This window comes from Myotis nattereri, assembly GCF_964212035.1.
Source record: "Myotis nattereri genome assembly, chromosome: 1".
Lineage (NCBI taxonomy): Eukaryota > Metazoa > Chordata > Mammalia > Chiroptera > Vespertilionidae > Myotis > Myotis nattereri.
Genome location: NC_138075.1, coordinates 12,292,597 through 12,307,076, shown reverse-complemented (window position 1 = coordinate 12,307,076; position 14,480 = coordinate 12,292,597). Strand labels below are relative to the sequence as shown.

Genomic DNA, 14,480 nt, shown 5'->3' with positions numbered 1-14,480 from the left:
AGAAATATTTTTAAATTGCCAGTGCACATCGGACATACAACCGGTTACTTAGCCTATTATATATATAGACTAGAGGCTCAGTGCACAAAATTCATGCATGGGTAGGGTCCCTAAGGCCTGGCTGGCGATCAGGGCCAATTGGGGCCTATCTTCGTTCTGCGCCGCCTCCTGTGTGTGATTAGCGCACGTCAGGGAGAGTGATCGAACTCCCAGTCTCCCGGTCAAACTCCCGAGTGGACACTTTGCATATTAGCCTTTTATTATATAGGAGGATTTTTGGTTACAACCCAATGCTATGTTATTTGTTTTCTTGTCCCAGTTTTGGCCATTGGGAGCAATTTCAGGTTGGCTCTGGTATCCCTCTGACATGCCCCATCCTTTTGTTTTTGAACATTTCATTACTTTCTTCTCCTCCATGTTTTTTATCAGCAAAATGCCTTACTTTAAAAAAGGGCTTTTTTGGGTTGAATTGTGTCCATCTCCCCCAATTCATGTTCAAGTTCTGGCTACCAGCACCTGAGAATATGACCTGATTTGAAATGGAGTCACTGGAGATGTAATTACTAAAATGAGGTCATACTGGGGTAAGGGTGGGCCCCTCGTTCAATACGAACAGTGTTCTTACAAAAGGTGGGAATTTGGGCACCGACAGCACACCAGCAGGGCACCACGTGAATATCCGGGTGATGCTTTTTCAGGCCAACGAATGTCAAAAAATGCCAGCAAAACAGCAGATGTGCCCTCAGAAGGAGTCAAGCTTGCTGACACCTTGATCTTGACCTTCTAGCCTCCAGAAGGGAAAGAAAATGAATGCCTGTTGTTACTCAGCTGTTGCTTTGCCATGGCAGCCTTTGCAACCTAATAAGGAGCTAATGTCATTGAACTCTGCATTCCCATGAAAAACAATGCATAAATGTGGTATCAAAAGCAGCAGGAACGTCCTAACAACCATCTAAGAGTACATAGGCAATGAGAGCACGCACTTCGGACATGAACAGAGTGTGGGGGCAGCGTTTTCAGATCCCTCCTTTCCCCTGCAGAATGTTTGGCCACCTGCAGCTCGGCTCAGAGCGCTCCCTGCCAAGCACACCTGCGAGTACAAGCAATAACCACCCATCTAGCGTAATCACCATCTTCAACATGCTAAGTACCAGCTCCGTGAATGCTGAGCATTTCCCAGGTGCCCTGCACAGCAAGCCTGCACGGAGCTGACACAGGAGACCCAGCCATGCCATGTCTGGTTGGCATTTCTGGTCGCTGTTTAATGACTCACTTTGCTCCATTTCCATCTTCCCTAAGTCACGTCAACAAGTGGCCAGAGGCTTAGAATGGAGCTGAATACCACCTCATTAGAAGTCATACAAATATCGTACAGTCATCCAGTATTTAGTACCCTAAGCTCTCCCACGAATGGCTTTCAGTCCTCAGGAAAGAGAAGTGACTTGCTCTTACAGAGTTAAGACATGGAAGAGGCCGGTTAGAATCTGATCTGTTACCTCACACCACATCCAGTGACCTTCATGGAGGTGAAATCCAAGTACCGGGGTGGGTAAATATGGGAACTTTTTTCTTTCTTCAGTCAACTGGGGGACAAGGTGCTGGCGGTGACAGTACAGAATCTGGAGTAATTGTTTGGAATCATTTTCATTAACAAAGCTCTGGTTCGTCTGCATTTTTATGCCTACGTTAAAAATCTAATGAAGTCATTAGGCTCGGGCCAGCTCGGGAAGCCTCGCCTGAGTGTGCATCCCTCCTGCAACCCCCAGAGCTCTGCTATAATCCTTCAAATTATTAAATAATTACCATGTTTCCCTTGGGTCACGCTTGGCAACAAAACACTGGTCTAAATGAACCAACGATATGACCCAGTGAATAACACTTAATGGTCTTAACTTCCCCCAGCAGCCGAAGGATATGAAATACTTCCGAGGTCCAAGGTGGGGAATAGAGGAAGGAGTATTCTGTGAGGTCTGGAGGGTAGGGAGAGTAGAATGACAAAGGAACAAGAGAATCTGGGAAATATTCCAATACCTGGTGTCATCTCCTCCCCCACCAACCCTGTATGTCGGCGATTCTCCACTCTGATCCTAGTTCCCTTCCAGATTTCAGGAGTGGCTACAGCCACCAGAAGAGAACCAGGCATATGGCTCTGTCCTTCTGGATGTTTCTACAACGTTGGCTGGGTTGCTCTGGAAAATCCCATTCTATCTCCGACAGCTCTGTGACCTCAAGTTGTCATTTCCAATCAAGTATGCTTCCGCTGATTTTTATGAACACAGACAGAAGCTGCTACAACCATTTCTTCCCCTCCCAAATCTTTCAAACCTACTGTAGTTGCTATGTTAGGTTATTTGTTTCTAAGGCAACAGCGTATATCTAAGTACTAATGGCCTGTCCTTTTGCCAGGCAACAAACAGCCTTGTGATGCAACTGCACCTGTCTCGGCTACGCGTTACTATGGAGACGCTCTGGTTGCTATGGATACCATCACGCTAATCGCCTAGCAAAAGCAGACATACAGCAGTCTTCTCAGAGAGCCCAGCTGTTCCTCCCCGTCTCTTGCTGAAGACTGATTGTCTACCCCTGTGATGGAATGCTCTCAACTGAGATGCGCAGGAACTTCATTAACGCCGTTTCCGAGCATCCCCCTGCTCCTTTCTGCAGAGCACAAGGCTAGAGAAAGGATCTGCAGGAGCCATGGACCACAAAACTGCTGAAATCTATGAAGTCACGCCATTTCTCATTGACATAAACCCGCAGTCCAAGGATAATTTCTCTTCGCTGGATGGTCACAACAGAAACATTACTAGACATTAAAAATTATTCTTTTACCCTAGCTCAGTGGTCGGCAAACTGCGGCTCGCGAGCCACATGCGGCTCTTTGGCCCCTTGAGTGTGGCCACGAAGTTTCAATCGCACGTGCGCGCCCGCACATGGTATTTTGTGGAAGAGCCACACTCAAGGGGCCGCAGTTTGCCGACCACTGACCTAGCTGGTTTGGCTCAGTGGATAGAGCATCAGCCTGTGGACTGAAGGGTCCCGGGTTCGATTCCGGTCAAGGGCCCATACCTCGGTCAGCCCGGGCCCTGGTCGGGGCTCATGTGGAAGGCAACCAATTGGTGTGTTTCTCTCACATCGATGTTTCTCCCTGTCTTTCCCTCTCTCTTCCACTCTCTCTAAGTATCAATGGAAAAATGTCCTCGGGTGAGGATAAAAATAAATAAATTATTCTTTCTGTGGGATTGAGGGCTCTATTTCAAAGCCAAGCACTATGTAAGATAAAATCAATTTTAAAAGTTGGTTCTGTTCTAGGTGGCTTTAAAAAACACACACAATCTAACACTAATCACACTTCTTTGAAAAGTAGCAAGCTACATACACATCTCCCCTCCACTTATATCTTTGTAGAAACGGCACCGGGGACCTCCTTGCCGCAACACAAATGGGCATGTGAAGGGGAACAGATGTATCCATGGTTCTCTGTGCTTGGCTTTGAAGAGGCAAACACCAAGTAACCACAACAGAACCGTCACTCGGGAGCCCATCCACATGGCGACCAGAACGACAATAGTGGGGTGAGTCCTGCAGTGGACGCTGTAGGCACTCCGGTCAGAGGACGGGAAGACAGACTCCCCTACGCAGCTCATTCTGTACTTTTATTCCAACAAACTGTGGCATGCTGAGAAGTCAGAGCTGTCAACTTTTCCTGGTATATGTTTCTACCCTGGAAGGCAGTCTCTCATCCACCCTGCAGCCTTCGGAAAACCCATTCCTCCAAAGCAGCAAAAGCGGTAAGGTTTGCAAGAAACACAACAGCAGAGGTACCTCCGATAAGACTTTCTCTCTTTCTCATTTGCCTAATTTTAAAAGCATGCAGTCTATTAAATTAGTTTCACCGCCGCTCTCTGCCAATATAAGGCAACTTCAGTAGACACAAAAAAAGTAAATCTGAATTGCTTACCTTTGATATGCCTGAGGAGAGGCGGGAGGTGTATTGAACACATGAGGGTGTGGGTGATAAGGTGTCTTTTTCAAAGCCTGAATTAGATTTTGTCTATACTCCGGGTCTATGCACCACAATGACCCTTTCCCAATACTCTGCAAAGAAAATGAAAATACAACAGTGATTAGTACAGAAGGTATTATTTTGCATAAAGTAGATGTGTAGCTATTATCATCGTTACTTATTTAAGAAAATTAATATACAAAAGTGAGTAGTACAGAAAATATTACTTTGCATGAAGTAGATATATAGCTACTATTATTCACTTATTTTTTGAAAGCCTCTCTCACTTATTTGTCAACTGTTTGCCAGCCGTAAATACCGTAGTATTATAATTATACTCGGACAACAGAAACCAGAACCTGCGCTTCAGTTTAACTCGTGTGAAGTCTGACAGACAAAATGAACATGTTATTACCAGGTGAGGCTGAGACAGTAATATTGTCGTGTTCATATCTTAACGGCCAAAAACACTTAGATTTCTTTACTATTTTTCAGTGTCAACTTTGAAGAACACGTATTCATTCTCTTCTAAAAACGAATTTTAAATGTCAGATTTGAAACAGGGAAAGAAAACGTGGGCTAAGGATGCCTCTCCATCTCCGCTTTAGAAAAACAAGAATTGTTGTTGTTTTTAAACCCTGTTACACGGTACTATTTTGCAAGCCAGAAAAGTAATCTGCTCCTTTTTTCCTACTAACTCGCAAAAGTATGACATTTAAGCTTGAAGTGGAATTCTGTAATTCTCCCCCGAGAAACAGAAGAACCGGGGCTGCGGTAAACCTAAGCCAGCCTGCATTTATCTCCAGATTCCTCTGTTCCCTGCGCTCTGCTCCAGGCCTAACGGGGTTGTCTTTAGAAGTCCAACTTTAAAATGCAAATTTTATAAAACTGGTTACATGGAATGAGAAAGACTTGCTGAGGCCCACTTTCTGTGGGAGGCTTTTGGTCTGTGGACGGCGTTTTATTTAAAAAAAAAAAAAAAAAAGTCTCTCCCGCGAGGCCCATGGGACTGGCAGCTGGCCGATGGGCAGTCCTGCTCCGCCTGCTTTCAAGTGACCGAATGTACCCGGGCTGTTTGATAAGGTCATTTGTAAATATTTACTGATTTGGAGAGAAAAGAAGTCAAATTACATAAACCCATGCCCACCCCATGTTTCCAGCCAACGGACTTTCTTATTTTCAGAACTATTGTACTCCAGGAAGATTTAGAGAGCAAACAAGAAAACTGCTTAACTATTACTGGGGAGTGGGTGGGGGAGCCCAAGAAAATCTCTGAGGAAAATAAGTGAGTCTGAAAATCTTTAAAGAAGCTTAAAAATATGTGTATTTCAGTCAGTTCACCAAATCATTTCCTTACAAACTTATTCACAGAATGCATTAGAATTCTTTACTAGCAGCACCATCAGCAAGCAGGGGAGCCGCAATTAACTCTTGCTGGTGGGCTGAGGGCAGGGAACTGCTCAAGGCCAAGGTCAGAAGCGGGAGCCCGCCACCCCAGTCACCCGCTCCCAGGCGCAGCCCTGACCCCAAACACAGGTCCGTCAGACCCACGTTCCCAGTTCAATCACCCCGCTGTGTAAAGATGCCAAAGATTTCAACTTGGGAAAATCCAACATCCCTTTGGCCTTTTCTTTCATGTGTCCATTTCCAAGCCCAGAGCATGCATGTCAAACTCACGGCTGGTGGGCCACAAACGAGGTATGTGGCCCGCCGGCCACGGGTCTGACATGCTTTGAGTGCAGGGAACTGAGGCGGCTTTATGGTTAAAGCAGTTAGGCCACCAAATGATCTACTGTGGACCCTCTGTTCTTTTCTTTGGAAAAGACGTACTCAACTCGCTTTTTAGAAGAAAGCGAAAAGCTACGGGATGTGGAGGAAGAGAGGGGGCAGGGTAGACCATAACTACCGAATGTGGATAATGTCAAGCAAAGCACAAAAGCCCCCAAGAGCCAGCAACTCCTGCGCAGTGGGGTCCTGCCATGACCGCATCCAAGACCCATGGGGAGCCCCGTGGGACCTGCCTTTCTGATACACTTGAACACAAGGCCCCAAACCAGCTACCTGGAGGGCCCGGGCTCACATGCAGCCCAACCATTTTTGCAGAGAGGTGATCTGAGCCCTGGGAACCCAGTGGCTTTCAGAGTTAGGCCGTTAATCTTACAGGGAAAAAACATGACCCAGCAAGGAAGGACAATGGACCCTCCCAGGGAAATAACAATAGGCCAAGAATGTGGTTTCTCCTAATCCTGACCTAAGAAGCTTGTTGATTATACTACCACACTATTTACAAACCAAATGGGAAGACCACAGGATGGGGGTGGGCTGGGGTGGGGGTAACGTTTCACAAGGTAACTGACCTAGGTGCAAGAAGCGGGCGGAGTTACAATAAAAACAGAAATTCTGGAGCCCGACATTTCCTGTGCGGCCCTGAGCAAGCCATGGTCCCACAGAAAGCCTTGGCTTCCTTGTTGGCAGAATAAAGGCCCGAGAGACTGGTGGAGGCCAGCGATGGTTTGTGAAACACCTAGAACAGGGGCAGCACCTGCAGGTCCCAATAAATGGTGACGACGTCATGACCATCTCTTTTCTGACAGAAGGAAGAGAGCAGAGCTGGCTGTGCAATGTCTTTCAGTAAATCACATCCGATTCCCCCAAACCCGTCCATCATGAAAGCAGCACCAAACACTGCCAGTGGCAGTGGGCGGGGCCTCCAGCAAGCTGGTGGCAGGAGAAGGTAACAGCCTACTTATGGGTGTAGTTTAAGAAATTCACTTGGAGCTTTCCTACTCTCTCAGATCCTCTCTCCGCGCCCCCACCCCCCCCCCGCGCCCCCTCTATTATTACATCAGCCTTCTATGCACCCCTCACTCCATGTCTCCTCTACTGCACCTCTCCCTTGCCCAGGAAGCCAATTCTGGCTCACAGTAACCTAGCTGCTGGAAGTTTTCTTTGGCCCAATCTTTGTACAGTGATCATCAAGCTGAGGTTTAATTGCAGACTTGGTCAGGGCATAGTCATAGTTCATTCATTCAATGCAGCCATCGGCCTGGGCTTTGGATCATAACGGTGTCTACCTTGGTCAAGTCCTGCATTTTATAGTGAGAGGGGCCAGAAAACCTGATAGGTGTTTACAGACCAGTCACTAATTTCAGGATCTCAGAATTTCCAAAGAGCCAAAACTAAACAAAAGCAGCACCTCTTCAGGACCCACCCAGGGCATCACTGTCAATCTCGTCAATCCTGCCAATGACCTGACAACGGAGAGCGAACAGCAGAAAGCAGGAATGACTGGGTCTTATTTACAAGCCTTCTCCTTGGTTTCATGCTAGGGTTCAAAATTGTAGGAAGGTTGACTTGAAAACATTTCAGATGGAAACATGCAGGAGAAAATGCTCATTTCTTAGGTCAGGAAAAATTACATTTAATGGAGGGGAAAAGGCTATAATTTTATTACAGTTGTGCAGTATGTTTGAGAGTAAGAGCTTTCAGAGGTATCTGCATCTTATCTAAATAATATGGGTGGTTGTGTTGGTTTTTTTTTTTTTTTTTTACCATAACTGTGTGGGTCATGTTTCATTGAATGTTAAGGAATTCAAAATCATAAGGGAAGAAAGATCTTCATTCATAAATACACTTTCACGTTATATATATATGTGTGTGTATATATATATAAATATTATATAAATATATTATATAAATACATATTATATAATATATAAACATTATATAAATATATATTTTACACACAGTTTGAAAAAAACTAATGTAAAAAGTAAAGGGGGTAAATGAGTAATAAGATATGAAGGAGCCAACCATTTTTGTTTTTTAACTAAAAAACACCTGGGGAATAGCAGACAACTCCCTGTTAGCAATAAAAACATCAGTACATAAGAGGGAAAACACACACACACACACACACACACACACACACACACACGAAGAGTCGATATTGTAGAACTGATTAGTGAGAAATAGTTTAAAAAAGAGAGAGATAAGAACAACAACTAAATCAAATCCTCAATCTAACCTCTATAGTGACTTTCATTTTTCCTGAGCGCGCTAGACCCAGGGCCGTCTCCGGCAGCTCGTGGACCTGCATGGCAGCACCTGGCGGTTTGCCTGGCATCGTCTTCGTTTGGGGTCTCCTCCAGGTGGTGAGTTCTGACCGTAACTTAAACACTGTTCACAAACTGAGGACATGACACACGAACGGGTCATGAAATCCATGTAATGGGTTAACAGCCGGCACTGTTTTAATGGAACAGAACAGAACCAAATAGACTAGACTAGAAAATGCCTGGAGTGAGTAGTATTTTGTGAAACGTGTAAGTGTGTACACATGTACACAGGTGCACATGGATCACAGGGTAACATACACTTCTAGGAATCTAGGTTCCAAAAGTGTGGCAAACACTGGCCGAGGACAACGGTTCCCATGTTTTTCTTTTTGTCACTTGTTAGGGGATAAGGCCCACGTCCAGCAATAATGAAGGGCTCTTTCAACGTGACACCCCATGCAGGGCGGGGCTGTGCTTGGGGAAGGGGGAAAGGGGGCAGGACCCACATCAGAATGGAGCAGGGAGCTGGATACATGTTCTTGGCAAATTTGAAACCATCCCTTTTGATGTTTCTGATATGTCATTTCTGAGGGTGTTTCCCACACCAACCACCTCATCCATCCCCTCATACATAAGGCACCCAGGATGTGCCAGGCAACGTGGGGACACGTTAGTGAATGCAGAACAGGACAAACAGGTGCACTCTCCTGAAGCCTGGATTCTAGAGGGGGGAGGGGAGAGTAAAGAGAAAAAACTATGCAAGACCATGACAGCCCGTAATGGCTCCTGTGAAGAAAATACAGAGGGAGACGAACTGAAAGACAGGAGCTGCTAGGAGCCGAGGCCTCCATCCAGCCATGGCGGCGGTCAGAGCAGGGGAGATGGAGAAGAGAGGACAGCTTCTGGGTGGGCTCTGGAGAACCAACGGGAGCTGGTGATGGATTAGAAGTTAAAGAAAATGTGGCAGGTAAAGAAAAAGAAAAAGAAAAGAGTATGTCTTTGGTTTGAGCAACGCAGTGGATCAAAGATAGGGAAAGGGGAAAATTCAGGGCTCATTGGAACATACAAGCTTTGAGACGCTGATGTATTAAGAATGACTGATGGCCCTGGCCGGTTTGGCTCAGTGGATAGAGTGTCAGCGCACAGACTGAAGGGTCTCAAGTTCAATTCTGGTCAAGGGCACGTACCTCCATTGCAGGTTAGATCCCCCTGCCCCATCGGGGCATGTGGTGGAGGCAACCAATCGATGTCTCTCTCTCTCACATCGATGTTTCTCTCCGTCTCTCCCTCTCCCTTCTACTCTCTCTTAAAAAAAAAAAATCAATGGAGAAATATCCTCAAGGGAGGATTAACAACAAAAAAGAATGACCCAGGAAATCGAAAGAACTTGCTGGACATCCGCCACCTCTTCCCCCTCTGCTGTGCCCTTGGCGATCCCAATCTTTACAGGAAGAGCTCCTGAACCTACAGAGGGAGGTCTGAGGCAGTCTGGCTTTAGAGGTTCAACATCAGCTGGTTGCTCTACAGTGGGAGTTGGTAAACTTTTTCTTAAAGGGTCAGAGTAAATACTTGAGATTTTGTGGGCCATATGGTCTCTGTCGCAACTACTCAGCTCTGCCCTGGAGCACAAAAGCAGCCACAAACGTAAACTAATAGACAAGGCTGTGCTTCCAGACACTGTATTTTCAAAACCACAGTCCAGCCTTCACTGCCCCTGTCCTCAGCTTCCACACGCAAACCCAGAGTTCAGATTCAGAGCTCCTGCAGTGCTGGGGCCCTAAAACCAGGTAAGGGGTCTGCAGGGGCTGGGAGAGCTGGAATGGGTCCTGTGGGATTCGCAAGAGGGTGCCAATGAGGATCTAAGTCAAGAGCTCCAAGGCAGGAAAGGGGGACCGCTGGGGGTTTGGAGGTACACAGGAGGTATAGACACAGAATGGAATGAGGGAGCCCACCGGTAATAACAGTGGATGATGAGTTGAGCTACACCTCATGTCACTGCCTTCTGAAATCACAGTGTATGTGCAGTTTATCGACCTCTCTGGGTTGGCTTCCTCATCTATAAATTAGATTAAATCATCCCATAGGCTCTTAACTCTATGCACTGAGCATGTTCCAATAGGTTAATTGGTATTCATGAGCCTGCATTTCTCCAGCGCCCTCCAAGCTGCCCCACACTGCCGTTTTCCTGTTCTTGGCCAGTTCCGTGCATCTGTAAGGGCAGTGAAGCAAATTACTGAGCTTTCCAGGGATAGCCCTTACTAGGTTGACATGGAACTGGAGTCAGGGAGACCTGGGACCAAGCTGTGTTTCAATTTCCCAGCTGTGCGACCTTGGGCGAGTTACTTACCTGCTCTGAGCCCCAGTTTCCTCATCTGTAAAAGGGCAGGGATATAGTGATACCTGCCTCATAGGACTGTTGTGAGGATTAAATCAGATGATACTGTCTTCGGCACACACACGTCAGGAGCTCAACAAATACTGCTCTCTTTATGGTGAGGATAAAGATATGGAACAGCCAGCTTTCCTTGACACTGAGCTCCGGCCAGGCCGCCCTGCCCTGTAGCAGCAGTACTTGTCAAACGGTGAAATGATGCAGATTTCATCGGGGAAAAAAAAGAACCACGCAAAACTTTTGTTTTCCACTGTCTGACGCTACTTTCCTTGGTCCAAAGGAAGCGTTCTGTTATCGGATACACTAAGATGGAGGTGAAAATGGAAGGATGAAAATAAAACAAAGTGACACCTGGTCCCTGAGAAGCCAGGAGGGATGAGACTTTGAGGAAGCCATGCTTGGAGTCGCTTCTGGCATCAAGGCCTCCTGGGTGCCCAGGGCCCTGTGGTCCCTGCCACCCCCTCCCTAAGTGGAGAGGCTCGGCCTCCACACTGCCCTGGGGCAGGGCGGAGAAGAGCAAATTTAGAGCTTTCGCTGGGCAGAGTTGGGGCAGGCAGAAGGAGCAGCCTTAGAGAAAAGGGGTCCTGGAGCGGGGAGGGCTGCCCTCTGAGGCCGCTCTTCTGTTCCCTCTGGGTTCCGTGGGCTCACGTGGAAACCGGAATTACGTCCAGTCACTCGCACCAGGACACTTGTAGCTGTGTAGGCAGGAGGCCCCGAGCTGCTGATTCTGCAGTTGCCTTTCTAGCCAAGACACAGGTTTTCCCAGGATCTGGAAGGCAGGCTAAATCTCCTGGAAACAGCCAGGTCTGTTCCACTGTGGATACCTAGCTAGTCCCCGAGAGGCGCCCTGCTTCACCCCCACACCCGGTCCTGCCTAGTTCAGCTCCCAAGACTGCCCCCTCCCCTGCAGCTGGCTCCTCCTCTGCTGGGAACTGGCTCCTCCGGCCCAAGCTGGCAAACAGGAGAAAGAGAGGAAGAGGAGGAGGAATGGGGGAATGGAGGAGGGGTGGGCAAGAACCCAGACTTCAATGGGTCAAAAACCCATTCACACTTCCTTGGGCCCCACTCTGAAGCCAGTCATTTAACAATGCTTGTAGTAACACTTGGAGGGAGCTAAGGGAGTATGGGGTGCTGGGCAGGCCATCAGGACACAAAGGATGGGAGGGGGCAGAGCCTCCAGAGGAAGATAAGCAACAAACAACTGCAGTGACTGCACGAGCTGGCCAGAAGGTCACAGGGAAACAAGAGGGAAGAGATGAGCCCTGCGGGACAGACAGCGAGGTGTTAAGGCTATGCACGCATGCGCTCCCACACGCACCTCCTGTGGGCGCACGCAATGCCCACACTCCCGTTAAGGGCACCCGCCAGCTCCCACCTGGGCATGCCTCGCTGGAATACACAGCCTGCCAGAGATGTCCCCACTGCACCTCCTCTTACCTTCCTACCAAACCCCATCTAGAGAATCTCGTTCCTTCAGGCTCCTGTTCCCCGGGCCTCGCTAGATGGTGAGAGGCAAAGGTGCCCACGACAGAGGCAGTGCCAGGGCTTTCCCAAGAATTCCAGAATGCGTCCCCAAATTCCAGAATGCATCCCCAAGCAACAAAGGGGCCAACCTGAATGGTCCTTGTCAACACAGCTGCCCGGCAGTTCCTTCACCTGTATGCTAGAGGTCACACTACCATGTCCACGTCATGTTGGGCTTAAGTGTGATCATGAACAGAATGCATCTAATCTAGCACCATACCCAGCATCTGAAAGGCAGGTCAACAATTTAATTCTCTCTGTCAAAAGAAGTCACATGAGAAGCTGGGTGATACTGAGGAGGGGGGATGTGAGAAGGGGAGGAACCAACCTAGGACAATAAAAATTTATTCTAATGGATGACCCTGGCATCATATAACTATAACACACTTGGCAGGTGAGTGATTCCTAAAGGCACTTTTTGTCCTAACATCCTGAAATTTATAGTCTATAAAGATATCAGGGGGAATTTTTAAATTTTAAAAATATTATGAAAATGACCTGAAGAATAGCCAAGTACGTGAAAGAAAAGGAGAGAAAAATAAACTGATCACAAAGAATTTTTTTCTAGATACATCAATATTCTTTTTCCAGAACAAAATAGACAGTTACTCCAAAAGGAAAGATTTCAAAAGAAGTCACTCCATACGGTTGGAAGTTCCTAACAACCATTTGCAGTGTTTTAAATAAATGTCCCACTCTGCTCTTATAGACACCCCCGCCCCCCTCACCCAAAAGTAGCAAGAGGAATGGAAAGGAGAAATCCTACCCCTGGTCCAGGCAGGAACGTCTCTCGGACCCTGGCCCAGTGTCCTCAGTCTACCACCAGCTGTTGGGGGTGGGAGGGGCCTGCAGGCAGGAGGACAGGCCGCAGCTCGCTGGGTACAGAGCCCCTGATAACCAGTCGCTGAGGGTTTCTAGCTCACTCCCAACGGGTCCTCTGAACATCAGATACAGAAATCGCCTTCTTCTGAAACAGCCTTGCTATTCTTCTACAGCTGTGTTCTAACAGCGATAAAGATGGAAATCATGATGAGCATGTCACTGGTACAATATTCAGGCACGTGAGCTCCGTGAAGACGTTACAGCACCATAGCGCTTTTGCCTAAAACCAACTCGACCTCTGGGAGGAACCTGGCCTGGTGAGGTTGGAGGAGGGGAATGCGAGGGAAAACCAGTTCATTAGTGACTACCCTTTCCCCACTATTTGCAGCAGCCTTGTTCTGTCTCTGCCCTCGGGCACCCAGGGATGTGATTTCCACGGGATTGGGGGTAGGGCCCCAAGTCTGAAGCATGTCAACTGGGGAGCTAGTAGGTGTGTGTTTGGGTTGAAACGAGTTCTCTTATGTACTCTCTAGACCAGTGGTCGCCAACCTTTTGGACCTCACAGACCGGACCACCAGTGTCCGCGGACCACCACTTGGCCACCGCTGCTCTAGACTGCTGTTCTCCAACTGCCAGAGGCGGTCAAGGGCTAGTGCGCTACCAACGATCGGTAATAAAATAATCAAACAACTAAAATATATTTACTTATGAATCTTGTCAAGCTCTACACTCGTAAGTGCTAATAAAGCAACGGAACTCACACAGAGACGCACAGGTGCCCTCATACTCCAAGTCTGAAGGCCAAAGAGTTGGCATCTCTAAAATCACTGCACTTATCCAACCTGGATTCTCCCAATTTAGGTTCGCAAACCTGTCCTTTGGGGGCCTTTGGCAAGGAAGGGTCACTATTCTCCTCTGTCTGAAACCTCACCAGTATTACTGTGCAGGCCGAGAAAGAGTATAGATACAAAGACGTTTAAATTTTTCCCAGACACTCAGAGCACACAGGAAGTGTAAGAAACTGGGTGCTTTTATACACCTCTCCTACCAGCCATGGTCTGAGACTTGCATTTCTCAGATGAATTCAAGCTATGGCATGGCACCCCCCACACACACACTCCCACAGGGCATATGGATAGAAAAATAAATCCTCCGTGACCATTTAAACTGCCAATAACTTTATTACAGAAACAAAGATATGCAAATTGAAGGTTTTATTTATCATCCATGAAAGAGGAATGTACAATGATGTGATAAAGTTGTCTGAAATGTGGATATAATCCTTTTTTGAAATGTTTTAGTAACAGTCTTAAAGTTAAAATTGCATTAAGCAAATTTCAAGGACACACGGTAGAATTAAAGACATTATTAAATCGCCTCTTACGTGCTTTTTCTTTTTTTCTTCAAAAAGCAAACTGACTTAAAGCTCCTAGACATGAGAGGAGATAAAATTCAACATTCATTACATTGTCAGAAACAAAAACTCAGTTATTTTAGAAGTTCAAGACCCAGGAAAGGACTTTTATAAACACAGTAAAGGAAGCGAAGAGGGGAAGGGGACAGGCAGCTCAGGCTCTGGACTGAACCTGGCCTCTCCCAGCCCCTCCACTTCCTTTAGGTTCAGATGCCTCAGTGATAATTAGCGCAATAACGTTTTATGGAGGGTAATAAGCGCATG

The 14,480-nt window shown here is 47.1% G+C and overlaps 1 protein-coding gene and 1 long non-coding RNA gene across 4 annotated transcripts in view; one reads left to right on the top strand and one right to left on the bottom strand.

Moving 5' to 3' along the window:
• FOXN3 (forkhead box N3) overlaps positions 1–14,480 on the bottom strand; it is a 273,689-nt gene that overhangs the window by 159,438 nt on the left and 99,771 nt on the right. For all 3 annotated transcript variants that reach the window (XM_081099677.1, XM_081099676.1, XM_081099675.1), the window contains one exon: positions 3,962–4,098. In XM_081099677.1, the coding sequence (XP_080955803.1) occupies positions 3,962–4,098 (137 nt within the window). The remainder of the gene's footprint in view (positions 1–3,961; positions 4,099–14,480) is intronic.
• LOC308525015 lies at positions 3,587–13,474 on the top strand. The gene is made up of 5 exons (XR_013996440.1): positions 3,587–3,791; positions 6,601–6,740; positions 8,070–8,160; positions 12,976–13,119; positions 13,336–13,474. It is a non-coding gene; the product is annotated as an uncharacterized lncRNA (long non-coding RNA).